General features: G+C 51.9%; 1 protein-coding gene across 1 annotated transcript; it reads left to right on the top strand.

Annotated features, from left to right (window-relative positions):
- Positions 1 to 648: 648 nt before the first annotated feature.
- LOC120946133 (membrane-spanning 4-domains subfamily A member 4D-like) lies at positions 649 to 26,899 on the top strand. The gene is made up of 7 exons (XM_040360929.1): positions 649 to 757; positions 5,359 to 5,518; positions 10,289 to 10,417; positions 15,757 to 15,813; positions 20,298 to 20,453; positions 24,087 to 24,206; positions 26,533 to 26,899. Exons 2-7 carry the CDS (start codon positions 5,363 to 5,365, stop codon positions 26,626 to 26,628), a joined length of 714 nt encoding a protein of 237 aa, XP_040216863.1. The 5' UTR covers positions 649 to 757; positions 5,359 to 5,362; the 3' UTR covers positions 26,629 to 26,899.

Raw genomic sequence — 26,899 nt, forward strand, 5'->3', positions numbered from 1 at the left:
TGTCGGTGTAACATTGCTGCGTGTCCTGTGGGGTGTCGGTGTAACATTGCTGCGTGTCCTGTGGGGTGTCGGTGTAACTTTGCTGCGTGTCCTGTGGGGTGTCGGTGTGACTTTGCTGCATGTCGGTGTTACATTGCTGTGTGTCCTGTGTGGTGTCGGTGTTACATTGCTGCGTGTCCTGTGGGGTGTCGGTGTTACATTGCTGCGTGTCCTGTGGGGTGTCGGTGTTACATTGCTGCGTGTCCTGTGGGGTGTCGGTGTGACTTTGCTGCATGTCGGTGTTACATTGCTGCGTGTCCTGTGGGGTGTCGGTGTGACTTTGCTGCGTGTCCTGTGGGGTGTTGGTGTAGCATTGCTGCGTGTCGGTGTAACTTTGCTGCGTGTCGGTGTAACATTGCTGCGTGTCCTGTGGGGTGTCGGTGTAACTTTGCTGCGTGTCCTGTGGGGTGTCGGTGTGACTTTGCTGCATGTCGGTGTTACATTGCTGCGTGTCCTGTGGGGTGTCGGTGTGACTTTGCTGCGTGTCCTGTGGGGTGGTTTCCGAGGTAACACAACGTCATGATGAAATCTTACAAGGATTTCACCAGAGATCCGGATGGCGTGCCGCAGAGCCGACTCCTCCCCCCATCTGGCACCTCGCCAGGTAAGCCCCTCCAAGCCCCTCCCTCCCAGCACGTCGTATTTATCTCTGTAAACAGCCAGAGACTGAGGACGTTCCCGAGCCAGGTCCTCTGAGGAAGCCGCAGTCACAGCGCAGGTACCGGCGTTCCTGTTTATTCCTCATGGTGGAGGGGGGGCTGTGTGCGCCGATCGTAGGACTGCGCCGGGCGTTGCCGCTTCCTCAGCGTCTTCCTAGCCCCTGCAGCTGCTTCTCTCGGCCCGTTACACTAAAACTAAAGGCAAAGCTTTTTTCTTAGTGTTGGACGGAGTGGAGAGGGACTAGAACCCCTGTCAGTTTTTATTACTGTCCCCGTTAGAAAGACCCCCCCCCCTCCTCGGCTCCTCCTCTTTCTATTTGCCTGTTCACCGTTATCTCTGAAAGTGAAAGTCCCACATTTTGGGTTGTCTCCGGAAAAGTGATAGAAGGGAAATCTTCCTACGGGGACACGGTTCTGGTGACCCGGGGCGAGGCTCTCCCCCTGGCAGTGTTGCCAACCTACCAGATTGAAATTTACTGGCGCAGCCACGTTTTTCCTGGCATTTCACAAAAGTTACTAAATTACATTTTTAGCAAATTTCAGTATTTAGGCTACAAACAGGCTGCCCCCCTGCCTCCATCCCCCTCTGCCACCAATACCCCCCGCCTCCACCCCCCTCTGCCACCAACACCCCCTGCCTCCACCCCCCCCTCCCCCCACACCCCCCGCCTCCATCCCCCTCTGCCACCAACACCCCCTGCCTCCACCCCCCTCTGCCACCAACACCCCCTGCCTCCACCCCCCTCTGCCACCAACACTCCCTGCCTCCATCCCCCTCTGCCATCAACACCCCCTGCCTCCACCCCCCTCTGCCACCAACACCCCCTGCCTCCACCCCCCTCTGCCACCAACACCCCCTGCCTCCATCCCCCTCTGCCACCAACACCCCCTGCCACCACCCCCCTCTGCCACCAACTCCCCCTCCTCCACCCCCCTCTGCCACCAACACCCCCTGCCTCCACCCCCCTCTGCCACCAACACCCCCCGCCTCCACCCCCCTCTGCCACCAACACCCCCCGCCTCCATCCCCCTCTGCCACCAACACCCCCTGCCTCCACCCCCCCTCTGCCACCAACACCCCCTGCCTCCACCCCCCTCTGCCACCAACACTCCCTGCCTCCATCCCCCTCTGCCATCAATACCCCCCGCCTCCACCCCCCTCTGCCACCAACACCCCCTGCCTCCATCCCCCTCTGCCATCAATACCCCCCGCCTCCACCCCCCTCTGCCACCAACACCCCCTGCCTCCACCCCCCTCTGCCACCAACACCCCCTGCCTCCATCCCCCTCTGCCACCAACACCCCCTGCCTCCACCCCCCTCTGCCACCAACACCCCTCCTCCACCCCCCTCTGCCACCAACACCCCCTGCCTCCACCCCCCTCTGCCACCAACACCCCCCGCCTCCACCCCCCCTCTGCCACCAACACCCCCGCCTCCATCCCCCTCTGCCACCAACACCCCCTGCCTCCACCCCCCTCTGCCACCAACACTCCCTGCCTCCATCCCCCTCTGCCATCAATACCCCCCGCCTCCACCCCCCTCTGCCACCAACACCCCCTGCCTCCACCCCCCTCTGCCACCAACACCCCCTGCCTCCACCCCCTCCTCCACCCCCCTCTGCCACCACCAACCCCCTCTGCCTCCACCCCCCTCTGCCACCAACACCCCCTGCCTCCACCCCCCTCTGCCACCAACACCACCTGCCTTCACCCACCTCTGCGGTGCCACAATCTCCCTCCGCCTCTAATCTCCCCCAGGCCCCCTGCCTCCATCACCCTCTGCCTCCATCCCCCTCTGCGCTGCCACCATCCCCCTCTGCGGTGCCACTAACACCCCCCTGCCTCCCATCACCCCCTGCCTCCATCCCCCTCTGCCACCAACACCCCCTGCCTCCACCCCCCTCTGCCACCAACACCCCCTGCCTCCACCCCCCTCTGCCACCAACACTCCCTGCCTCCATCCCCCTCTGCCATCAATACCCCCCGCCTCCACCCCCCTCTGCCACCAACACCCCCTGCCTCCACCCCCCTCTGCCACCAACACTCCCTGCCTCCATCCCCCTCTGCCATCAATACCCCCCGCCTCCACCCCCCTCTGCCACCAACACCCCCTGCCTCCACCCCCCTCTGCCACCAACACCCCCTCCTCCACCCCCCTCTGCCACCACCAACCCCCTCTGCCTCCACCCCCCTCTGCCACCAACACCCCCTGCCTCCACCCCCCTCTGCCACCAACACCACCTGCCTTCACCCACCTCTGCGGTGCCACAATCTCCCTCCGCCTCTAATCTCCCCCAGGCCCCCTGCCTCCATCACCCTCTGCCTCCATCCCCCTCTGTGCTGCCACCATCCCCCTCTGCGGTGCCACTAACACCCCCCTGCCTCCCATCACCCCCTGCCTCCATCCCCCTCTGCCACCAACACCCCCTGCCTCCACCCCCCTCTGCCACCAACACCCCCTGCCTCCAACCCCCTCTGCCATCAATACCCCCCGCCTCCACCCCCCTCTGCCACCAACACCCCCTGCCTCCACCCCCCTCTGCCACCAACACCCCCTCCTCCACCCCCCTCTGCCACCACCAACCCCCTCTGCCTCCACCCCCCTCTGCCACCAACACCCCCTGCCTCCACCCCCCTCTGCCACCAACACCACCTGCCTTCACCCACCTCTGCGGTGCCACAATCTCCCTCCGCCTCTAATCTCCCCCAGGCCCCCTGCCTCCATCACCCTCTGCCTCCATCCCCCTCTGCGCTGCCACCATCCCCCTCTGCGGTGCCACTAACACCCCCCTGCCTCCCATCACCCCCTGCCTCCATCCCCCTCTGCCACCAACACCCCCTGCCTCCACCCCCCTCTGCCACCAACACTCCCTGCCTCAATCCCCCTCTGCCATCAATACCCCCCGCCTCCACCCCCCTCTGCCACCAACACCCCCTGCCTCCACCCCCCTCTGCCACCAACACTCCCTGCCTCCATCCCCCTCTGCCATCAATACCCCCCGCCTCCACCCCCCCTCTGCCACCAACACCCCCTGCCTCCACCCCCCTCTGCCACCAACACCCCCTCCTCCACCCCCCTCTGCCACCACCAACCCCCTCTGCCTCCACCCCCCTCTGCCACCAACACCCCCTGCCTCCACCCCCCTCTGCCACCAACACCACCTGCCTTCACCCACCTCTGCGGTGCCACAATCTCCCTCCGCCTCTAATCTCCCCCAGGCCCCCTGCCTCCATCACCCTCTGCCTCCATCCCCCTCTGCGCTGCCACCATCCCCCTCTGCGGTGCCACTAACACCCCCCTGCCTCCCATCACCCCCTGCCTCCATCCCCCTCTGCGGTGCCACCAACAACCCCTGTCTCCATCCCCCACCCTCTGCGGTGCCACCATCCCCCTCTGTGGTGCCACCAACACCCCCTGCCTCCAATCACCCCCTGCCACTAACACCCCCTGCCTCCAATCTCCATTGCCCCCTGCCTCCATCCCCCTCTGCCATGCCACCGCAGCCACCATCACCCCCTGCCTCCAAGCTCCATGCGCAGTTCCAAGCCAAACCAATCTCGGCTATTTTTACTGGCACATTTCCGCAACCACGGACATTTACGAACGAGGGGAAAAAGTGCCCATTTTTACGAACTGTCCATAAAAATACGGACGGTTGGCAACACTGCTCCCTGGTGTGGAGAAAGCCTCTTGAGGGGGGAGGGGGCGAGCAGGAGTGTCAGGACGCTCACTAACACACTGCTCCTTTCTCTATCTGCAAAGTAGAGAGTGTCCTAACTCTCCTGCTCGCCCCTCCCCCTCAAGAGGCTTTCTCCACACCAGGGAGAAAGCCTTGCATTACTGTGTGAAGTTACAGACAGAAGAACAGAAAGTGAGGATTTCTCAGAAGAAATAAAGCAAAATGGAAGGATGAGGTAAGTGGAGGACTGCACTAAGGTAAAGGAAGATATTTAGGGGAAAAAAATATACTGATTATCAGTGCAGTCCCAACAGTGCCCACCAATGCCGCCCATCAGTGCTGCTAATCAATGCCTCCTCATCAATGTCACCTATCAGTGCCCACCACTATTCACAGTAAATCGGTGCATTTTTATAGCACTGTTCGCTGTATAAAATGTGAATGGTCCAAAAATAGCACCAAAAGTGTCCGATGTGTCCGCCGTAATGTCACAGTCACGATAAAAATCGCTGACTGCCGCCGTTACTAGTAAAAAAAAAAAAAATATTAATAAAAATGCCATAAATCTATCCCCCTTATTTTGTAGACGCTATAACTTTTTGCGCAAACCAATCAATAAACGCTTATTGCGATTTTTTTTTTTTAACCAAAAATATGTAGAAGAATACAGATCGCCCTAAACCGAGGGGGGGGGGAAACGTATTTTTTTAGATTTTTTGGGGGATATTTATTATCGCAAAAAGAAAATGATCAATGATTAAAAATCAGACAAATAGATACAGCTTAGCGCAGTGAGGCCGCCATCTCTGGAATAATCCGCACCATAGAGGACTGTGAATGTGGCGTTCACCAAACATTCACTACAGGTGAATTCATCGCTGTCATGTTGATCCCCCAGTAGATTCACCTACAGGGAATGTTTGGTGGTGACATTTCCCCCCTACACTTTATAACGAACTTCTCCTTGTGACCGTTTCAGAGTCATGTCTACCACCAGCCCAGACGCAGAAAGCTTTGTCACATTCAATCAAGTCCAATCTCGTCAGATAATGGAGGGCCAACCGCTTCCCCCAGGGGTGATGACCCCCATCCCGAAACCCCTTGTGACCTTCTATAAAGGAGAACCCGAGGCTCTGGGGGTAAGTCCAATTTTATAGAGGAGAACCTGAGGCTCTGGGGGTAAGTCCAATTCTATAAAGGAAAACCTGAGGGTAAGTCCAATTCTATAGAGGAGAACCCGAAGCTCTGGGGGTAAGTCCACTTCTATAGAGGAGAACCCAAAGTTCTGGGGGTAAGTCCACTTCTATAGAGGAGAACCCGAAGCTCTGGGGGTAAGTCCACTTCTATAGAGGAGAACCTGAGGCTCTGGGGGTAAGTCCAATTCTATAAAGGAGAACCTGAGGCTCTGGGGGTAAGTCCAATTCTATAAAGGAGAACCTGAGGCTCTGGGGGTAAGTCCAATTCTATAAAGGAGAACCAGAGGCTCTGGGGGTAAGTCCAATTCTATAAAGGAGATCCCGAGGCTCTGGGGGTAAGTCCAATTCTATAGAGGAGAACCTGAGGCTCTGGGGGTAAGTCCAATTCTATAAAGGAGAACCTGAGGCTCTGGGGGTAAGTCCAATTCTATAGAGGAGAACCTGAGGCTCTGGGGGTTAGTCCAATTCTATAGAGGAGAACCTGAGGCTCTGGGGGTAAGTCCAATTCTATAAAGGAAAACCTGAGGGTAAGTCCAATTCTATAGAGGAAATCCCGAAGCTCTGGGGGTAAGTCCAATTCTATAGAGGAAATCCCGAAGCTCTGGGGGTAAGTCCAATTCTATAAAGGAGAACCTGAGGCTCTGTGGGTAAGTCCAATTCTATAAAGGAGTACCCGAGGCTCTGGGGGTAAGTCCAATTCTATAGAGGAGAACCAGAGGCTCTCTGGGTAAGTCCAATTCTATAAAGGAGAACCCGAAGCTCTGGGGGTAAGTCTACTTCTATAGAGGAGAACCCGAAGCTCTGGGGGTAAGTCCAATTCTATAAAGGAGAACCCAAGGCTCTGGGGGTAAGTCCACTTCTATAGAGGAGAATCCGAAGCTCTGGGGGTAAGTCCAATTCTATAAAGGAGAACCTGAGGCTTTGGGGGTAAGTCCAATTCTATAAAGGAGAACCCAAGGCTTTAGGGTAAGTCCAATTCTATAGAGGAGAACCCGAAGTCCACTTCTTCTATAGAGGAGAATCTTAGTCTCTGGGGGTGAGTCCATTTCTATAAAGGAGAACCCGATGCTCTGGGGGTAAGTTTACTTCTTCTATAGAGGAGAACACAAGGCTCTGGGGGTAAGTCCACTTTTATAGAGGAGAATCTAAGGCTCTGGGGGTAAATCCACTTCTTCTATAGAGGACAACCCGAGTCTCTGGGGATAAGTCCACTTCTATAAGAGGAGAACCTGAGGCTCTGGGGGTAAATCCACTTTTATAGAGAAGAACCCAAGGGTCCTGTGGTAAATTTACTTCTTCTATAGGGGAAATCCCGAGGTTCTGGGGGTAAGTCTACTTCTATAGAGGAGAACCCGAGGCTCTGGGTGTAAGTCCATTTCTATGGAGGAGAACATAAGACTCTGGGGGTAAGTCCACTTTTTCTATAGAGTAAAACCAGAGGCTCCGGGGATAAGTTCACTTCCTCTACATAGGAAAACCGGAGGCTCTGGGGGTAGGTTCACTTCTATAACGAAGACCCAAAGGTCCTTGGGGTAAGTCCATTTCTATATAGGAGAACCCGAGGCTCTGGGGGTAAGTCCATTTATTCTATAGAGGAGAACCTGATGCTCTGGGGGTTAGCCCACTTCTATATAGGAGAACCCTAGGCTTGGGGGGGCGGGGGGGCGGGGGGTAGGTTCACTTCTATAGAGGAGAAACCAAGGCTTTGGGGGTAAGTCCTCTTCTTCTATAAAGGAGAACCTGAGGCTCTGGGAGTAGGTCCACTTCTATAGAGGAGAACCCAAGGCTTTAGGGGTAAATCCAATTCTATAGAGGAGAACCTGAGGCTCAGGGGGTAAGTCCACTTCTTCTATAGAGGAGAATCTTAGTCTCTGGGGGTGAGTCCATTTCTATAAAGGAGAACACGATGCTCTGAGGGTAAGTTTACTTCTTTTATAGATGAGTACACAAGGCTCTGGGGGTAAGTCCACTTTTATAGAGGAGAATCTAAGGCTCTGGGGGTAAATCCACTTCTTCTATAGAGGACAACCCGAGGCTCTGGGGATAAGTCCACTTCTATAAGAGGAGAACCTGAGGCTCTGGGGGTAAATCCACTTTTATAGAGAAGAACCCAAGGGTCCTGTGGTAAATTTACTTCTTCTATAGGGGAAATCCCGAGGTTCTGGGGGTAAGCCTACTTCTATAGAGGAGAACCCGAGGCTCTGGGTGTAAGTCCATTTCTATGGAGGAGAACATAAGACTCTGGGGGTAAGTCCACTTTTTCTATAGAGTAAAACCAGAGGCTCCGGGGATAAGTTCACTTCCTCTACATAGGAAAACCGGAGGCTCTGGGGGTAGGTTCACTTCTATAAAGAAGACCCAAAGGTCCTTGGGGTAAGTCCATTTCTATATAGGAGAACCCGAGGCTCTGGGGGTAAGTCCATTTATTCTATAGAGGAGAACCTGATGCTCTGGGGGTTAGCCCACTTCTATATAGGAGAACCCTAGGCTCGGGGGGGGGCGGGGGGTAGGTTCACTTCTATAGAGGAGAAACCAAGGCTCAGGGGGTAAGTCCTCTTCTTCTTCTATAGAGGAGAACCTGAGGCTCTGGGAGTAGGTCCACTTCTATAGAGGACAATCCGAGGCTCTGGGGGTTAGCCCACTTCTATATAGGAGAACCCTAGGCTTGGGGGGGGGGGCGGGGGGTAGGTTCACTTCTATAGAGGAGAAACCAAGGCTTTGGGGGTAAGTCCTCTTCTTCTATAAAGGAGAACCTGAGGCTCTGGGAGTAGGTCCACTTCTATAGAGGAGAACCCAAGGCTTTAGGGGTAAATCCAATTCTATAGAGGAGAACCTGAGGCTCAGGGGGTAAGTCCACTTCTTCTATAGAGGAGAATCTTAGTCTCTGGGGGTGAGTCCATTTCTATAAAGGAGAACACGATGCTCTGAGGGTAAGTTTACTTCTTTTATAGAGGAGAACACAAGGCTCTGGGGGTAAGTCCACTTTTATAGAGGAGAATCTAAGGCTCTGGGGGTAAATCCACTTCTTCTATAGAGGACAACCCGAGGCTCTGGGGATAAGTCCACTTCTATAAGAGGAGAAACTGAGGCTCTGGGGGTAAATCCACTTCTATAGAGAAGAACCCAAGGGACCTGTGGTAAATTTACTTCTTCTATAGGGGAAATCCCGAGGTTCTAGGGGTAAGCCTACTTCAATAGAGGAGAACCCGAGGCTCTGGGTGTAAGTCCATTTCTATGGAGGAGAACATAAGACTCTGGTGGTAAGTCCACTTTTTCTATAGAGGAAAACTCGAGGCTCTGGGGATAAGTTCACTTCCTCTACATAGGAGAACCCGAGGCTCTGGGGATAAGTTCACTTCCTCTACATAGGAGAACCCGAGGCTCTGGGGGTATGTTCACGTCTATAAAGAAGACCCAAAGGTCCTTGGGGTAAGTCCATTTCTATAGAGGAGAACCCAAGGCTCTGGGGGTAAGTCCATTTCTTCTATAGAGGAGAACCTGTTGCTCTGGGGGTTAGCCCACTTCTATATAGGAGAACCCTAGGCTCGGGGGGGGGGGGTAGGCTCACTTCTATAGAGGAGAAACCAAGGCTCTGGGGGTAAGTCCTCTTCTTCTATAGAGGAGAACCTGAGGCTCTGGGAGTAGGTCCACTTCTATAGAGGACAATCCGAGGCTCTGGGGGTAAGTCCACTTCTATAGAGGAGAACCCGAGGCTCTGGGGGGAAGTCCACTTCTATAGAGGAGAACCCGAGGCTCTGGGGGGAAGTCCACTTCTTCTATAGAGGAGAACACAAGGCTCTGGGGTAAGTCCATTTCTACAGAGGAGAACCTGGGGCTCTAGGGGTAAGTCCACTTGCACTTATATATAGGAGACCCCAAGGATCGGGGGGTAAGTCCACTTCTTCTATAGAGGAGAACCCGAGGATCGGGGGGTAAATCCACTTCCTCTATAGAGGAGTACACAAGGCTCTGGAGGTAAGTCCACTTCTTCTATAGAGGAGAACCCGAGGATCGGGGGGTAAATCCACTTCCTCCATAGAGGAGAACACGAGGCTCTGGAGGTAAGTCCACTTCTTCTATAGAGGAGAACCTGAGGCTCTTACTAAATCTCTTGGACTGTCTACTTTCCAAAAGGGGTCATTTGGGGGGTATTTGTACTGTTCTGGTGTTTTTGGGCCTCTAGCTTGTGGTCTCTATAACTTTCCCTACAGACTAAATAATATACACCGATTTGGGTTATTTTCACCCAAGAAATGGAGCAGAATACACTTTCTAATTCTGAATTTTCAGTTTTTCCTATTTTCTAATTTTCCTATTTTTTCAAATTTTCTAATTCCGAATATTTGAATTTCCGAACTTTTGAATTTTCCGATTTTCCTAAATTTTCAAATTCTGAATTTTCGAATTTCCAAAATTTATAATTTCCGAAAATCTAAAATTTTCACATTTCCGAATTTCGAAAATTCGGAATTCGAAAATTTGTAAATTTCAGAACTAATTTGTCGAAATTCGTTAAAAAAACAAATTTGGAACTAAACAAACTGCCCACGTCAGGCCTACGTTGCCCAATTACAGGTGCGGGCGCACTGCAGAGTTTGGGCGCCAATTTGGCAATCGCAGCTTTTTGTATTGTTTGTGGTGAATGTAGCGTGGCCAAGTCTTCCTGGATCTCACAATACATCGTACTAACCCTGATTCTCCATCACGTGACAGGCCACACAGATCTTCGTAGGAGTCGTGTCTATCGTATTCGGGATCTTAATATCTATGACCTCCAAGATTCACACCAGATATTTTGATCCGGTGACGAACAGCGGCGTGATGTTCTGGTCGGGGATGATGGTAAGTGAATGTTTCGTATTACAAAGATGAGGAATAATGAATGTAGAGTATTGGGATCTTCAGGCTGCCTCACCTTAATCATTGCACAGCATTAGACAGATACAAAATCTTCTCGGTTTTATTTGGATACAAAATACTAAAAGTAGAATGCCAGCCGATTCCAAGACATAAGATTTATACGTGAAAATGTGGACTGTACACCAACCTCACATATTACCAGAACCAGTGGCGGCTGGTGCTCAAAAATATTGGGGGGGCGCAAACGAAAATGCAGCCACTGTACCATCAATTGTCACCACTGTGCCATGCCATCAGACGCAGTCACTGTACCATCAATTGTCACCACTGTGCCATGCCATCAGACGCAGTCACTGTGCCATGCCATCAAACGCAGTCACTGTGCCATGCCATCAAACTCAGCCACTGTGCCATGCCATCAAACACAGCCACTGTGCCATCAATTGTCACCACTGTGCCATGCCATCAGACGCAGTCACTGTACCATCAATTGTCACCACTGTGCCATGCCATCAGACGCAGTCACTGTGCCATGCCATCAAACGCAGTCACTGTGCCATGCCATCAAACTCAGCCACTGTGCCATGCCATCAAACACAGCCACTGTGCCATCAATTGTCACCACTGTGCCATGCCATCAAACACAGCCACTGTGCCCCTCAATTGTCGCCACTGTGCCATGCCATCAAACACAGCCACTGTACCATCAATTGTCACCACTGTGCCATGCCATCAGACGCAGTCACTGTGCCATGCCATCAAACGCAGTCACTGTGCCATGCCATCAAACTCAGCCACTGTACCATCAATTGTCACCACTGTGCCATGCCATCAGACGCAGTCACTGTGCCATGCCATCAAACTCAGCCACTGTGCCATGCCATCAAACACAGCCACTGTGCCATCAATTGTCACCACTGTGCCATGCCATCAAACACAGCCACTGTACCATCAATTGTCACCACTGTGCCATGCCATCAGACGCAGTCACTGTGCCATGCCATCAAACGCAGTCACTGTGCCATGCCATCAAACTCAGCCACTGTACCATCAATTGTCACCACTGTGCCATGCCATCAGACGCAGTCACTGTGCCATGCCATCAAACGCAGCCACTATTCCATGCCACCAAACACAGCCACTGTGCCATCAATTGTCACCACTGTGCCATGCCATCAAACACAGCCACTGTGCCCCTCAATTGTCGCCACTGTGCCAATTGTCGCCACTGTGCCAATTGTCACCACTGCGCCCTTTAATTGTCGCCACTGTGGCCATTGTTGCCACTGTGCATGTCACTGTGCCCTTTAATTGTCGCCACTGTGCCCATTGTCACCACTGTGCCCTTTAATTGTCGCCACTGTGCCCATTGTTGCCACTGTGCCCTTTAATTGTTGCCACTGTGCCCTTTGTCACCACTGTGCCCATTGATGCCACTGTGCCCATTGTCACCACTGTACCCATTGATGCCACTGTGCCCTTTGTCGCCGCTGTGCCCTGTAAAATGCACTTACCTTACTCCTTCCACGTCTCTCGATGTCTTCTCCCGCCTTGGTGACGCTTCAGCCAATCAGGTTACCGATAACCAGAATCGGGGAACCTGATTGGCTGAGACGGTCGTCAGTCTTATCTAAGGGACGCACCCCCCGTACGTTCCGAGGATAAGACATCCGGGCGCCGAGGGCTGTACTCAGAAAGCCGCTGGCTCTGATAGGCACTTCCGCACAGCCAACCAGCTGCCGTTATTCAGGTGGTCGGCGCTCTAGGTCCGGCCATCTGAATAGACCAGCGGCAGCGGCAACAATAACATACATTCATGCAATGTATGTATGTTATTAGACTCAGTGGCGGGCGAGAGCCAGAGGGGGCGGCGCTCCAGCGCCCTCTATGGACGAACCGCCACTGACTAGAACCTCATTGGGTCAATATGAGATCACCATCCTGAACACAGACCATATGGTGGGAGTGGTCCCGTTGAACGCGTTTTGCGGCAAAGCTTCTTCAGGAGCCCAGGGGTGTTCTGACACTCAGGGATATTAATTACCATTTTACAATCTTCCTACAAGTACAACCCAAAACATTAATACTTTATACACTATATTCCCAAAAGTATTGGGACACCTGCCTACCTACCCGCACATGAAATTTTTAACCACTTAAAACCCGGACCAATATGCAGGTTAAGGACCTTGCCCCTTTTTGAGATTCAGCACTGCGTCGCTTTAACTGACAATTGCGCGGTCGTGCGACGTGGCTCTCAAACAAAATTGGCATCCTTTTTTTCCCCCCACAAATAGAGCTTTCTTTTGGTGGTATTTGATCACCTCTGCGGTTTCTATTTTTTGCGCTATAAACAAAAATAGAGCCACACTTTTGAAAAAAAAAAACAATATTTTTTACTTTTTGCTATAATAAATATCCCCCAAAAAAGATATAAAAAAACATTTTTTTTCCCTCAGTTTAGGCCGATACGTATTCTTCTACATATTTTTGGTAAAAAAAATCGCAATAAGCGTTTATCGGTTGGTTTGCGCAAAATTTATAGCGTTTACAAAATAGGGGATAGTTTTTATGGCATTTTTATTAATAATTTTTTTTTTGTACTACTAATGGTGACGATCATCGATTTTTTTCGTGACTGCGGCATTATGGCGGACACTTCGGACAATTTTGGCACATTTTTGGGACCATCGTCATTTTCACAGAAAAAAGTGCTATAAAAATGCATTGATTGTGAAAATGACAATTGCAGTTTAGGAGTTAACCACAGGGGGCGCTGAATGGGGTTAAGTGTGACCTCATATGTGTTTCTAACTGTAGGGGGGCGGGGGCTGGACGTGTGACGTCATTGATCGTCTTTCCCTATATCAGGGAACAGACGAATAATGCTACTGCGACTGTGAAGAACGGGGAAGCTGTGTTTACACACACCCCTCCCCGTTCTTCAGCTCCGGTGACCGATCACGGGACACCGACAGCGTTCGGGTGCGCGGGTCCCGGGGCCACGGTCACGGAGCTTTGGACCGGGTCGCGTGCGCGCCACCCACGGCTAGGCTCTTAAAGGCAACGTACCTGTACGTGCCTGTGCCCAGCTGTGCCATTCTGCCGACGTATATGTGCAGGAGGCGGTCCTTAAGTGGTTAATGGCATCCCAGTCTTAGTCCGGAGGGTTCAATATTGAGTTGGCCCCGCCCTTCGCAGCTATAACAGCTTCAAGTCTTCTGGGAAGGCCGTCCACAAGGTTTAGGGGTGTGTCTATGGGAATGTTTGTCCATTCTTCCAGAAGAGCATTTGTGAGGTCAGGCACTGATGTTGGATGAGAAGGTCTGGCTCACAGTCTCCACTCTATTTCATCCTAAAGGTGTTCAATCGGGTTGAGGTCAGGACTCTGTACAGGCCAGTCAAGTTCCTCCACCTCAAACTTGCTCATCCATGGGGGAAGATTCAGATAGAGATACGACGGCCTATCTCCTGATACGCCGTCGTATCTCTGAATTCCGTCGGTCGGATCTATGCGCCTGGTTCATAGAATCAGGTTTCCGCATAGATCTCCCTAAGATCCGCCAGGTGTAAGTGACTTACACCGTCGGATCTTAGGCTGCAATCTCCTGCTGGGCGCTAGGTGGCGTTTCGTGTTTTACACACAACGAATATACAAATGAGGAGTTACGCCGATTCAGAAACAAACGCCCGCCCGTCGGTTTTTTTTTTACGTCACTTGCGTTCGGCTTTTTCCGGCGTATAGTTACCCCTGCTATATGCGGCGTATCCTATGTTAAGTATGGCCGTCGTTCCCGGGTCTAATTTTTAATTTTTTACGTCGTTTGCATAAGTCGTTCGCGAATACGGATGGCCGTAATTTACGTTCACGCCGAAACCAATGACGTCCTAGCGACGTAATTTGGAGCAATGCACGCTGGGAAATTTAGGGGACGGCGCATGCGCAGTTCGTTCAGCGCGGGGACGCGCCTGATTTAAATTCTACACGCCCCCTAGCCGCGGAATTTGAATTTCCCGCCGCCGCAACTTTAGAGGCAAGTGCTTTTTTGAATACAGCACTTGCCTCAAAAACTTGCGCCAGCGGATCGTAAATCAGATCTAAAGATCCGCTAACCTATCTGAATCTAGCCCCCTGTGTTTACACGTAAATAACCGCCATTCATATGTAAAGCATACAGTAATCTCTAGCATCCAATCAACAAGAAGAAATCATGTGCTGTAACCTCTAGCAACCAATCAGTGAGCCGTAATGTGTGCTGTAACCTCTAGCAACCAATCAGTGAGCCGTAATGTGTGCTGTAACCTCTAGCAACCAATCAGTGAGCCGTAATGTGTGCTGTAACCTCTAGCAACCAATCAGTGAGCCGTAATGTGTGCTGTAACCTCTAGCAACCAATCAGTGAGCCGTAATGTGTGCTGTAACCTCTAACAGCCCACCAGTGAGCAGTATTACTGTACAGTAATCTCTAGTGACCAACCAACAAGAAATCATGTGCTGTAACCTCTAGCAAATAATCAGTGAGGCGTAATGTGTGCTGTAACCTCTAGCAACCAGTCAGTAAGTGGTAATGATATGCTGTAACCTCTGGCAACCAATCGCAATCACTGCCTGATCTGATACAGTAAACTGATTTTAAGTCTAGCTGATATTTATTGTATGTCTCAGAGCAGGTGGAGAGCAAAATTGCATGGGGGGGGGGCAAGATTTTTTTTGCCCAGGGTCCAATCAACATTAAAAACGGCCCTGACTCCCAGACCAGTGAGAGGTCATGTGATCAGAGCAATCCCAGACCAGTGAGAGGTCATGTGATCAGAACAATCCCAGACCAATGGGAAGTCATGTGATCAGAACAATCCCAGACCAATGGGAAGTCATGTGATCAGAACAATCCCAGACCAGTGAGAGGTCATGTGATCAGAGCAATCCCAGACCAGTGAGAGGTCATGTGATCAGAGCAATCCCAGACCAATGAGAAGTCATGTGATCAGAACCATCCCAGACCAATGAGAAGTCATGTGATCAGAACCATCCCAGACCAGTGAGAGGTCACGTGATCAGAGCAATCCCAGACCAGTGAGAGGTCATGTGATCATAACAATCCCTGAGCAATGTGGTGTGAAGTGTGATCAGAGCAATCCCAGACCAGTGAGAGGTCACGTGATCAGAATAATCCCAGACCAATGGGAAGTCATGTGATCAGAACAATCCCAGACCAGTGAGAGGTCATGTGATCATAACAATCCCTGAGCAATGTGATGTGAAGTGTGATTTGTGTCCATCTGCCGGAGAAGAATTCCTGATTTGTTTTTTCCTCTTCTAGTATATCGCATCCGGGTCGGTGACAGTTTCTGCTGCAGCGAAGCCCACTGTGGGGAAGGTAAGAGCCTGTACAAAGCCTATGAAAAGCAATCTGTACACATTGCCATGCAGGGTACACATAACCATTTCATACAAGACAAAGGATCCCCAGAGCACCCAGGACATCTCCGAGCGTCCTGTCTATGTACATGGTGTCACAGAACAGGAAGTGAGGGCACATCTCCCAGCGTCCTGTCTATGTACATGGTGTCACAGAACAGGAAGTGAGGGGAGATCTCCCAGCGTCCTGTCTATGTACATGGTGTCACAGAACAGGAAGTGAGGGCACATCTCCCAGCGTCCTGTCTATGTACATGGTGTCACAGAACAGGAAGTGAGGGCACATCTCCCAGCGTCCTGTCTATGTACATGGTGTCACAGAACACGAAGTGAGGGCAGATCTCCCAGCGTCCTGTCTATGTACAAAGTGTCAGAACAGGAAGTGAGGGGAGATCTCCCAGCGTCCTGTCTATGTGCATGGTGTCACAGAACAGGAAGTGATGGGAGATCTCCCAGCGTCCTGTCTATGTGCATAGTGTCACAGAACAGGAAGTGATGGGAGATCTCCCAGCGTCCTGTCTATGTGCATGGTGTCACAGAACAGGAAGTGAGGGGAGATCTCCCAGCGTCCTGTCTATGTACATGGTGTCACAGAACAGGAAGTGAGGGGGGATCTCCCAGCGTCCTGTCTATATGCATAGTGTCACAGAACAGGAAGTGAGGGCAGATCTCCCAGCGTCCTGTCTATGTACATGGTGTCACAGAACAGGAAGTGAGGGGAGATCTCCCAGCGTCCTGTCTATGTACATGGTGTCACAGAACAGGAAGTGAGGGGAGATCTCCCAGCGTCCTGTCTATGTACATGGTGTCACAGAACAGGAAGTGAGGGGAGATCTCCCAGTGTCCTGTCTATGTACATGGTGTCACAGAACAGGAAGTGAGGGCACATCTCCCAGCGTCCTGTCTATGTACATGGTGTCACAGAACAGGAAGTGAGGGGAGATCTCCCAGCGTCCTGTCTATGTACATGGTGTCACAGAACAGGAAGTGAGGGCACATCTCCCAGCGTCCTGTCTATGTACATGGTGTCACAGAACAGGAAGTGAGGGCACATCTCCCAGCGTCCTGTCTATGTACATGGTGTCACAGAACACGAAGTGAGGGCAGATCTCCCAGCGTCCTGTCTATGTACAAAGTGTCAGAACAGGAAGTGAGGGGAGATCTCCCAGCGTCCTGTCTATGTGCATGGTGTCACAGAACAGGAAGTGATGGGAGATCTCCCAGCGTCCTGTCTATGTGCATAGTGTCACAGAACAGGAAGTGATGGGAGATCTCCCAGCGTCCTGTCTATGTGCATGGTGTCACAGAACAGGAAGTGAGGGGAGATCTCCCAGCGTCCTGTCTATGTACATGGTGTCACAGAACAGGAAGTGAGGGGGGATCTCCCAGCGTCCTGTCTATATGCATAGTGTCACAGAACAGGAAGTGAGGGCAGATCTCCCAGCGTCCTGTCTATGTACATGGTGTCACAGAACAGGAAGTGAGGGGAGATCTCCCAGCGTCCTGTCTATGTACATGGTGTCACAGAACAGGAAGTGAGGGGAGATCTCCCAGCGTCCTGTCTATGTACATGGTGTCACAGAACAGGAAGTGAGGGGAGATCTCCCAGTGTCCTGTCTATGTACATGGTGTCACAGAACAGGAAGTGAGGGGAGATCTCCCAGCGTCCTGTCTATGTGCATAGTGTCACAGAACAGGAAGTGATGGGAGATCTCCCAGCGTCCTGTCTATGTACATAGTGTCACAGAACAGGAAGTGAGGGGAGATCTCCCAGCGTCCTGTCTATGTGCATGGTGTCACAGAACAGGAAGTGATGGGAGATCTCCCAGCGTCCTTTCTATGTACATGGTGTCACAGAACAGGAAGTGAGGGGAGATCTCCCAGCTTCTCTTCTATGTGCATGGTGTCACAGAACAGGAAGTGAGGGGAGATCTCTCAGCGTCCTGTCTATGTGCATGGTGTCACAGAACAGGAAGTGAGGGGAGTTCTCCCAGCGTCCTGTCTATGTGCATGGTGTCACAGAACAGGAAGTGAGGGGAGATCTCCCATCGTCCTGTCTATGTGCATGGTGTCACAGAACAGGAAGTGAGGGGAGATCTCCCATCGTCCTGTCTATGTACATGGTGTCACAGAACAGGAAGTGAGGGGAGATCTCCCAGCGTCCTGTCTATGTACATGGTGTCACAGAACAGGAAGTGAGGGGAGATCTCCCAGCGTCCTGTCTATGTACATGGTGTCACAGAACAGGAAGTGAGGGGAGATCTCCCAGCGTCCTGTCTATGTACATGGTGTCACAGAACAGGAAGTGAGGGGAGATCTCCCAGCGTCCTGTCTATGTACATAGTGTCACAGAACAGGAAGTGAGGGGAGATCTCCCAGCGTCCTGTCTATGTACATGGTGTCACAGAACAAGAAGTGAGGGGAGATCTCCCAGCGTCCTGTCTATGTACATGGTGTCACAGAACAGGAAGTGAGGGGAGATCTCAGAGCGTCCTGTCTATGTACATGGTGTCACAGAACAGGAAGTGAGGGGAGATCTCCCAGCGTCCTGTCTATGTACATGGTGTCACAGAACAGGAAGTGAGGGGAGATCTCCCAGTGTCATGTCTATGTACATGGTGTCACAGAACAGGAAGTGAGGGGAGATCTCCCAGTTTCTTGTCTATGTACATGGTGTCACAGAACAGGAAGTGAGGGGAGATCTCCCAGCTTCTCTTCTATGTACATGGTGTCACAGAACAGGAAGTGAGGGGAGATCTCCCAGCGTCCTGTCTATGTACATGGTGTCACAGAACAGGAAGTGAGGGGAGATCTCCCAGCTTCTCTTCTATGTACATGGTGTCACAGAACAGGAAGTGAGGGGAGATCTCCCAGCTTCTCTTCTATGTACATGGTGTCACAGAACAGGAAGTGAGGGGAGATCTCCCAGCGTCCTGTCTATGTACATGGTGTCACAGAACAGGAAGTGAGGGGAGATCTCCCAGCGTCCTGTCTATGTGCATTGTGTCACAGAACAGGAAGTGAGGGGGGATCTCCCAGCGTCCTATCTATGTACATGGTGTCACAGAACAGGAAGTGAGGGGAGATCTCCTAGCGTCCTGTCTATGTACATGGTGTCACAGAACATGAAGTGAGGGGAGATCTCCCAGCGTCCTGTCTATGTACATGGTGTCACAGAACAGGAAGTGAGGGGAGATCTCCCAGCGTCCTGTCTATGTACATGGTGTCACAGAACAGGAAGTGAGGGGAGATCTCCCAGCGTCCTGTCTATGTACATGGTGTCACAGAACAGGAAGTGAGGGGAGATCTCCCAGCGTCCTGTCTATGTACATGGTGTCACAGAACAGGAAGTGAGGGGAGATCTCCCAGTGTCCTGTCTATGTACATGGTGTCACAGAACAGGAAGTGAGGGGAGATCTCCCAGTTTCTTGTCTATGTACATGGTGTCACAGAACAGGAAGTGAGGGGAGATCTCCCAGCTTCTCTTCTATGTACATGGTGTCACAGAACAGGAAGTGAGGGGAGATCTCCCAGCTTCTCTTCTATGTACATGGTGTCACAGAACAGGAAGTGAGGGGAGATCTCCCAGCGTCCTGTCTATGTACATGGTGTCACAGAACAGGAAGTGAGGGGAGATCTCCCATCGTCCTGTCTATGTGCATGGTGTCACAGAACAGGAAGTGAGGGGAGATCTCCCAGCGTCCTGTCTATGTGCATTGTGTCACAGAACAGGAAGTGAGGGGGGATCTCCCAGCGTCCTATCTATGTACATGGTGTCACAGAACAGGAAGTGAGGGGAGATCTCCTAGCGTCCTGTCTATGTACATGGTGTCACAGAACAGGAAGTGAGGGGAGATCTCCCAGCGTCCTGTCTATGTACATGGTGTCACAGAACAGGAAGTGAGGGGAGATCTCCCAGCGTCCTGTCTATGTACATGGTGTCACAGAACAGGAAGTGAGGGGAGATCTCTTAGCGTCCTGTCTATGTACATGGTGTCACAGAACAGGAAGTGAGGGGAGATCTCTTAGCGTCCTGTCTATGTACATGGTGTCACAGAACAGGAAGTGAGGGGAGATCTCCCAGTGTCCTGTCTATGTACATGGTGTCACAGAACAGGAAGTGAGGGGAGATCTCCCAGCGTCCTGTCTATGTACATGGTGTCACAGAACAGGAAGTGAGGGGAGATCTCCCAGCGTCCTGTCTATGTGCATGGTGTCACAGAGGGGGAAGTGAGAGGAAATCCACCTAATAACACACATCATCCTGTATAGTGAGGAATGTCTAGAACCTCTGTCAGGAGTTTATTGTCGCCCACATGAGACGATTATCTCTCACTTCCTGTCCAGGTGACAGAACAGGAAGTGGAAGGAAATCTCCTCTCTGGGGAGGGCGGAGCCTTTGGTCTATGAGGCAGTGATGGGTTTTCTGTGATATCGTTGCAGGTGAAGTCCAGTCTGGTGATGAACACGATCGCCTCAGTCTTTGCCGGAGTCTCCATTATACTCTTTGCCATCAATTTTATTCCCTCTAGTTTCCTATACAACGAGTTCTGTCTTTACAACGCGCGGGAGACATGCCAGGGCCGCTTTGTCGCCAGTGTAAGATATAAAACCTTCTATACTGGGGGGGCATTGTATTAAAGGGGATCTCTGACTCCAGGATCACTGGGGGGGGAGGGGTGACATTGTATTAAAGGGGATCTCTGACTCCAGGATCACTGGGGGGGGGGGGCATTGTATTAAAGGGGATCTCTGACTCCAGGATCACTGGGGGGGAGGGGGGGTTGACATTGTATTAAAGGGGATCTCTGACTCCAGGATCACTGGGGGGGGGGGGTTGACATTGTATTAAAGGGGATCTCTGACTCCAGGATCACTGGGGGGGGGGGGGGCTTTATTGTATTAAAGGGGATCTCTGACTCCAGGATCACTGGGGGGGGGGGTGATATTGTATTAAAGGGGATCTCTGACTCCAGGATCACTGGGGGGGGGGGGGCGGCATTGTATTAAAGGGGATCTCTGACTCCAGGATCACTGGGGGGGGGGGGGGCATTGTATTAAAGGGGATCTCTGACTCCAGGATCACTGGGGGGGAGGGGGGGTTGACATTGTATTAAAGGGGATCTCTGACTCCAGGATCACTGGGGGGGGGGGGGTTGACATTGTATTAAAGGGGATCTCTGACTCCAGGATCACTGGGGGGGGGGGGGCTTTATTGTATTAAAGGGGATCTCTGACTCCAGGATCACTGGGGGGGGGGTGATATTGTATTAAAGGGGATCTCTGACTCCAGGATCACTGGGGGGGGGGGGGGGGCATTGTATTAAAGGGGATCTCTGACTCCAGGATCACTGGGGGGGGGGGGGGGTTGACATTGTATTAAAGGGGATCTCTGACTCCAGGATCACTGGGGGGGGGGGGGCGGCATTGTATTAAAGGGGATCTCTGACTCCAGGATCACTGGGGGGGGGGTGATATTGTATTAAAGGGGATCTCTGACTCCAGGATCACTGGGGGGGGGGCGGCATTGTATTAAAGGGGATCTCTGACTCCAGGATCACTGGGGGGGGGGGCATTGTATTAAAGGGGATCTCTGACTCCAGGATCACTGGGGGGGGGGCATTGTATTAAAGGGGATCTCTGACTCCAGGATCACTGGGGGGGGGCATTGTATTAAAGGGGATCTCTGACTCCAGGATCACTGGGGGGGGGCATTGTATTAAAGGGGATCTCTGACTCCAGGATCACTGGGGGGCCGGGGGGAGGGGGGGCGTATTGGTATAAAGGAGATCTCTGACTCCAGGATCACTGGGGGGGGAGGGGGGGCATTGTATTAAAGAAGATCTCTGACTCCAGGATCACTGGGGGGGAGGGGTGAATTGTGCTAAAGGAGATCTCTAACTCCAGGATCACTGGGGGGGGGGGGGCATTGTTTCAATTTTTTACATTTATATGATGATATTATGTGATAATTATTTCTACTGATTAGGTGAGAAGCATAACTTCTTACACTTAGTTTACACTTTATATGCTTGTTTGCAGTGGCGTCACTAGGGTTGGTGTCACCTGGTGCGGAAAAACATGGTGTCACCCCCCCCCCCCCTCCACCAAGTATAGTCCCCCCCTCAGTACAGCCCCCCTCTCCACTAAGAGTAGATCCCCCTCCCTCAGTCCAGACCCCCCCCCCTTTAGTGCCACTAGGTACAGACCCCCCCCCCCTTCTCCACTAAGTATAGACCTCCGTCCAGACTCCCCCTCCCTCAGTACAGACCCCCCTCTCCACTAGGAGTAGACCCCCCTCCTTCAGTCCAGACCTTCCCTCTCCACTAGGCACAGGCCCCCCTCCCTCCAGACCCCCCCTCTCCACTAAGTATAGACCCCCCATCCCTCAGTACAGACCCCCTACACTAAGTATAGACCCCCCCCCCTTCAGTCCAGACCCCCCTCCACTAAGTATAGACCCCTGCATCCCTCAGTACAGACCCCCTTCCACTAAGTATAGACTCCCCTCCCTCAGTCAAGACCCCCCTCCACTAGGTATATAGACCCCTGCATCCCTCAGTACAGACCCCCTTCCACTAAGTATAGACCCCTCCTCTCTCAGTACAGACCCCCCTCCACTAAGTATAGACCCCTCCTCCCTCAGTACAGACCCCCCTCCACTAAGTATAGACTCCCCTCCCTCAGTCCAGACCCCCCTCCACTAGGTACATTGGCGCATATTTATGCGGGCGTAGCGTATCTTTTTTAGGCTACGCCGGCGTTGCGCAGAGCGCCAAGCACAGTATTCACAAAGCACTCGCCCCCCAAATCTACGCTGGGTTTCCTCGGCGTAAGCCAGCGTAGGTGGAAGTGGGCGTGAGCCTTGCTAATGAGGCGTGACCCCATGTAAAGGATGTACTGAGCGTCATAAACATACGAATAACGTACGGCGCATGCGCCATCCCGTGGACGCAACCCAGTGCGCATGCGCAGAATCACGTCGAAACTACTCCCTAAGATAAGTCAAATCACTGCCTACGACGTGAACGTAACCTACGCCCAGCCCTATTCACGTCCTACTACGTAAACAACGTACAATGCGACGGCTGTTCCCTGGTCCATACCTTTGCATGAGTTGCTCCTCATAGATGGGGAATAACTATACGCCGGACGTAAGCCTTACGCAAACCGCGTATATTATGCGCGGGGCACAACTACGTTTCCCTCATTTGCATATGTGCAATGAGGAGGCCAGCGTAAATATGCGTAAATATGAGCCCACTATACGCCGACGTAGGAAAGTTACGTCGGTCGGAAGAAGCCTATTTTCAGGCGTATCCAGTTCTGTGGGCACGGTGCACAGATACGACGGCGCATAGTTACACTTACGCGGCGTATCTCGAGATACGTCGGCGTAAGTGCTTTGTGATTCTGGGCCCAAGTCTATAGCTAGATTCAGGTAGCCAGGCGCATTTTTACGGCGGCTTAGCGTATGGTATTTACGATACGCCGCCGTAAATCAGAGAGGCAAGTGCTGTATTCACAAAGCACTTGCCTCCTAAGTTACGGCGGCGTAGCGTAAATGGGGCCGGCGTAAGCGCGCCTAATTCAAATGAGTATGAGGGGGGCGTGTTTTTTGTAAATGGGTGGTGACCCGACGTGATTGACGCATTCGCCGTCCGTGTACATATCCCAGTGTGCATTGCTCCAAAGTACGCCGCAAGGACGTATTGGTTTTCGACGTAAACGTAAATTGCGTCCAGCCCCATTCACGGACGACTTACGCAAACGACGTAAACATTTTGACGCGGGAACGCCGGCCATACTTAACATTGACTAGGCCAGCTATTTGTTCGACTATCTTTACGCCGGAAAAAGCCATACAGGCGCATGTACGTTTCTGAATCGGCGTATCTAGGCATTTGCATATTCTACGCCGAACTCAACGGAAGCGCCACCTAGCGGCCAGCGTAAATATTGCACCCTAAGATACGACGGCGTATCTTAGCCTAATTTAAGCGTATCTGGTTTCCAGAATACGCTTAAATTTAGGACGGCGTAGATTGAGAGTTACGTCGGCGTATCTACTGATACGCCGGCTTAACTCTTTCTGAATCTGGCTATATATATTAGATGCAGTGGGGGAGGGGAACCTTGGCCCATTGAAGTGATAGGTAATGTTGGGTTCTGAATCTCCGCACTCTTCCATGGTCACTAATGGGAGATTCTCCTCTGTTTTTCCTATTTCAGGATTTCGTGACCGGGATTTTAGCCATGCAGTTTTTCTTTGTTGTCCTGATGTTCTCCATCGCCATATCCTCCTCTGCGTTCGCATGCAAATCGGTCTGTAGAGCGTCCTTCCAGGAAGTGGTAAGTGGGCTGTTGGGTCGGCATCAGATCTCCGCCACGCCCAGGTCTTATTGTTTGTAGTTTTGGGATGGATGGATGGGAGGTTATATACAAGAACAAGTCTCCTGCGCTCTGATATTTTAAAAGGAAATGCTATGCAGTGGTGCAGTTCGATTAAAAGTTATCATCTAGAGTCTTGCAGCCCTCCTCAGAATCGTGGGTATTCATAAAACTATAAAAGAGAAGAAAAAGAGCGGAGGGCGCACCGACCTCGTGTGATACTGATAAAAAATATTTATTCAAATAATAAAATCAATGGTTATACTCACACATTAGGAGTTAAAAACAGGCTTTAAAAATGAATACAGCAGGTATCCAGCATCGTCAGTGGAACATGAGTAATCGTTTGGACCAATCAGTAGAAGTAAAATCTGACGCGTTTCGGGGGCGTACCCCTTTCCTCAGAGCTGACGTGGTCTGCAGTGCACTGCAGACCACGTCAGCTCTGAGGAAAGGGGTACGCCCCCGAAACGCGTCAGATTTTACTTCTACTGATTGGTCCAAACGATTACTCATGTTCCACTGACGATGCTGGATACCTGCTGTATTCATTTTTAAAGCCTGTTTTTAACTCCTAATGTGTGAGTATAACCATTGATTTTATTATTTGAATAAATATTTTTTATCAGTATCACACGAGGTCGGTGCGCCCTCCGCTCTTTTTCTTCTCTTGGATGGGAGGTTAACCACAGGAGCAGCTGGTGATGGTGGGTTCTCTGTTCTGCCACAACTTTCTTACCTGCTCACATGGGCATCTGCAGTACTTTTTTTAGGGGGGGGGGGCATAATTTTAGGGTCACCCATGCGCCGCCCCTTTTCAACAATGTCATTATCACATTATCGTGGTCAGAGACTGCAGACATAGTACAGTCCCTGAGATAAGTAATGGATAATGGCCGACAGGCCCTCTTGCCAGATCCAGCGAAACTACAGCAATGGTCCCTCCAGCTGGACGATCACTCACTCTGGCGCTGGGTAATGTGGCTCTCCCTCTGGTGGCTCTGGGTAGTGTGGCTCTCCCTCTGTTGGCTCTGGGTAGTGTGGCTCTCCCTCTGGTGGCGCTGGGTAGTGTGGCTCTCCCTCTGGTGGCTCTGGGTAGTGTGGTTCTCCCTCTGGTGGCTCTCCCTCTGGTGGCTCTGGGTAGTGTGGCTCTCCCTCTGGTGGCTCTGGGTAGTGTGGCTCTCCCTCTGGTGGCTCTGGGTAGTGTGGCTCTCCCTCTGGTGGTGCTGGGTAGTGTGGCTCTCCCTCTGGTGGCTCTGAGTAGTGTGGCTCTCCCTCTGGTGGCTCTCCCTCTGGTGGCTCTGGGTAGTGTGGCTCTCCCTCTGGTGGCTCTGGGTAGTGTGTCTCTCTCTCTGGTGGTGTTGGGTAGTGTGGCTCTCCCTCTGGTGGCTCTGGGTAGTGTGGCTCTCCCTCTGGTGGCTCTGGGTAGTGTGGCTCTCCCTCTGGTGGCGCTGGGTAGTGTGGCTCTCCCTCTGGTGGCTCTGGGTAGTGTGGCTCTCCCTCTGGTGGCTCTGGGTAGTGTGACTCTTTCTCTGGTGGTGCTGGGTAGTGTGGCTCTCCCTCTGTTGGCTCTGGGTAGTGTGGCTCTCCCTCTGGTGGCTCTGGGTAGTGTGGCTCTCCCTCTGGTGGCTCTGGGTAGTGTGGCTCTACCTCTGGTGGCTCTGGGTAATGTGGCTCTCCCTCTGGTGGCTCTGGGTAGTGTGGCTCTCCCTCTGGTGGCTCTGGGTAGTGTGGCTCTCCCTCTGGTGGCTCTGGGTAGTGTGGCTCTCCCTCTGGTGGCGCTGGGTAGTGTGGCTCTCCCTCTCGTGGCGCCGGTCATCGGGCAGCCAAATCCCCTGGGTGTTGAAGCGTATAAGGTAGATAAGCTTCTTAAAGTGGAGGTCCACCCTAAAAATAAAAAAAAAAGGCTAAAAAAAATATATATATATATATTTTTTTTTTTGTGATGTTTCTTGCCCCTCCTCCTCTAGCTTTTCATTGGCTAAAAACAAAAACACTCAAGCCTGGAAAATTCACGTACAAACGCACAAAAAAAATTACTAAATCATCTGAGAACGCCGATCCCGAGGAGTGAACGGGGCTTCTGGCTTTGGGATGGGATGTGCAGAAAGCCCCAATGTAGGCAGGCTGGTCAGGGGAACTTTTGGCCCTGCAGTATAAGGACCTCCTTCATCGTCGTGTTCCCAGATAAACGCATGTGCTGATCTTTTATACTATTATCGGATTATTTTATACATTTTTATTTCAAGCCATTCACTATTAATACCTTTTATTGTTTGTTTTGCAGACTGTAGTCGTCTACCAAACCGCACCGCCTACTACTACCGATCCAATGGCCTTCTCCTCAGTGCCAGCGCCCTCTGGTGGTACTTCTGGGATATAGGAAGGGGTTAAACCGTAGTCTCAGGAGGGTCAGCGCAATGATGAAGCAAAGAGGAGGAGGAAATGCGGAAAGAGAAGCCGAGGACGCAGACGGCATTTCAGATAATGGGCGTTTACTTTGCGCGCAAGCAACGCCTTCTTGTTTCATATAACGAAGGGAAGGGTTTTTCTTGCCACCTGCATCCCACTGAGGAGACTTCCCTTCACTTTCTGTCTTTTAACCACTTGCTTACTGGGCACTTAAACCCCCTTCCTGCCCAATTTTCAGCTTT

The sequence above is a fragment of the Rana temporaria genome, chromosome 7 (genome assembly GCF_905171775.1).
Source record: "Rana temporaria chromosome 7, aRanTem1.1, whole genome shotgun sequence".
In the NCBI taxonomy this organism is placed as follows: Eukaryota; Metazoa; Chordata; class Amphibia; order Anura; family Ranidae; genus Rana; species Rana temporaria.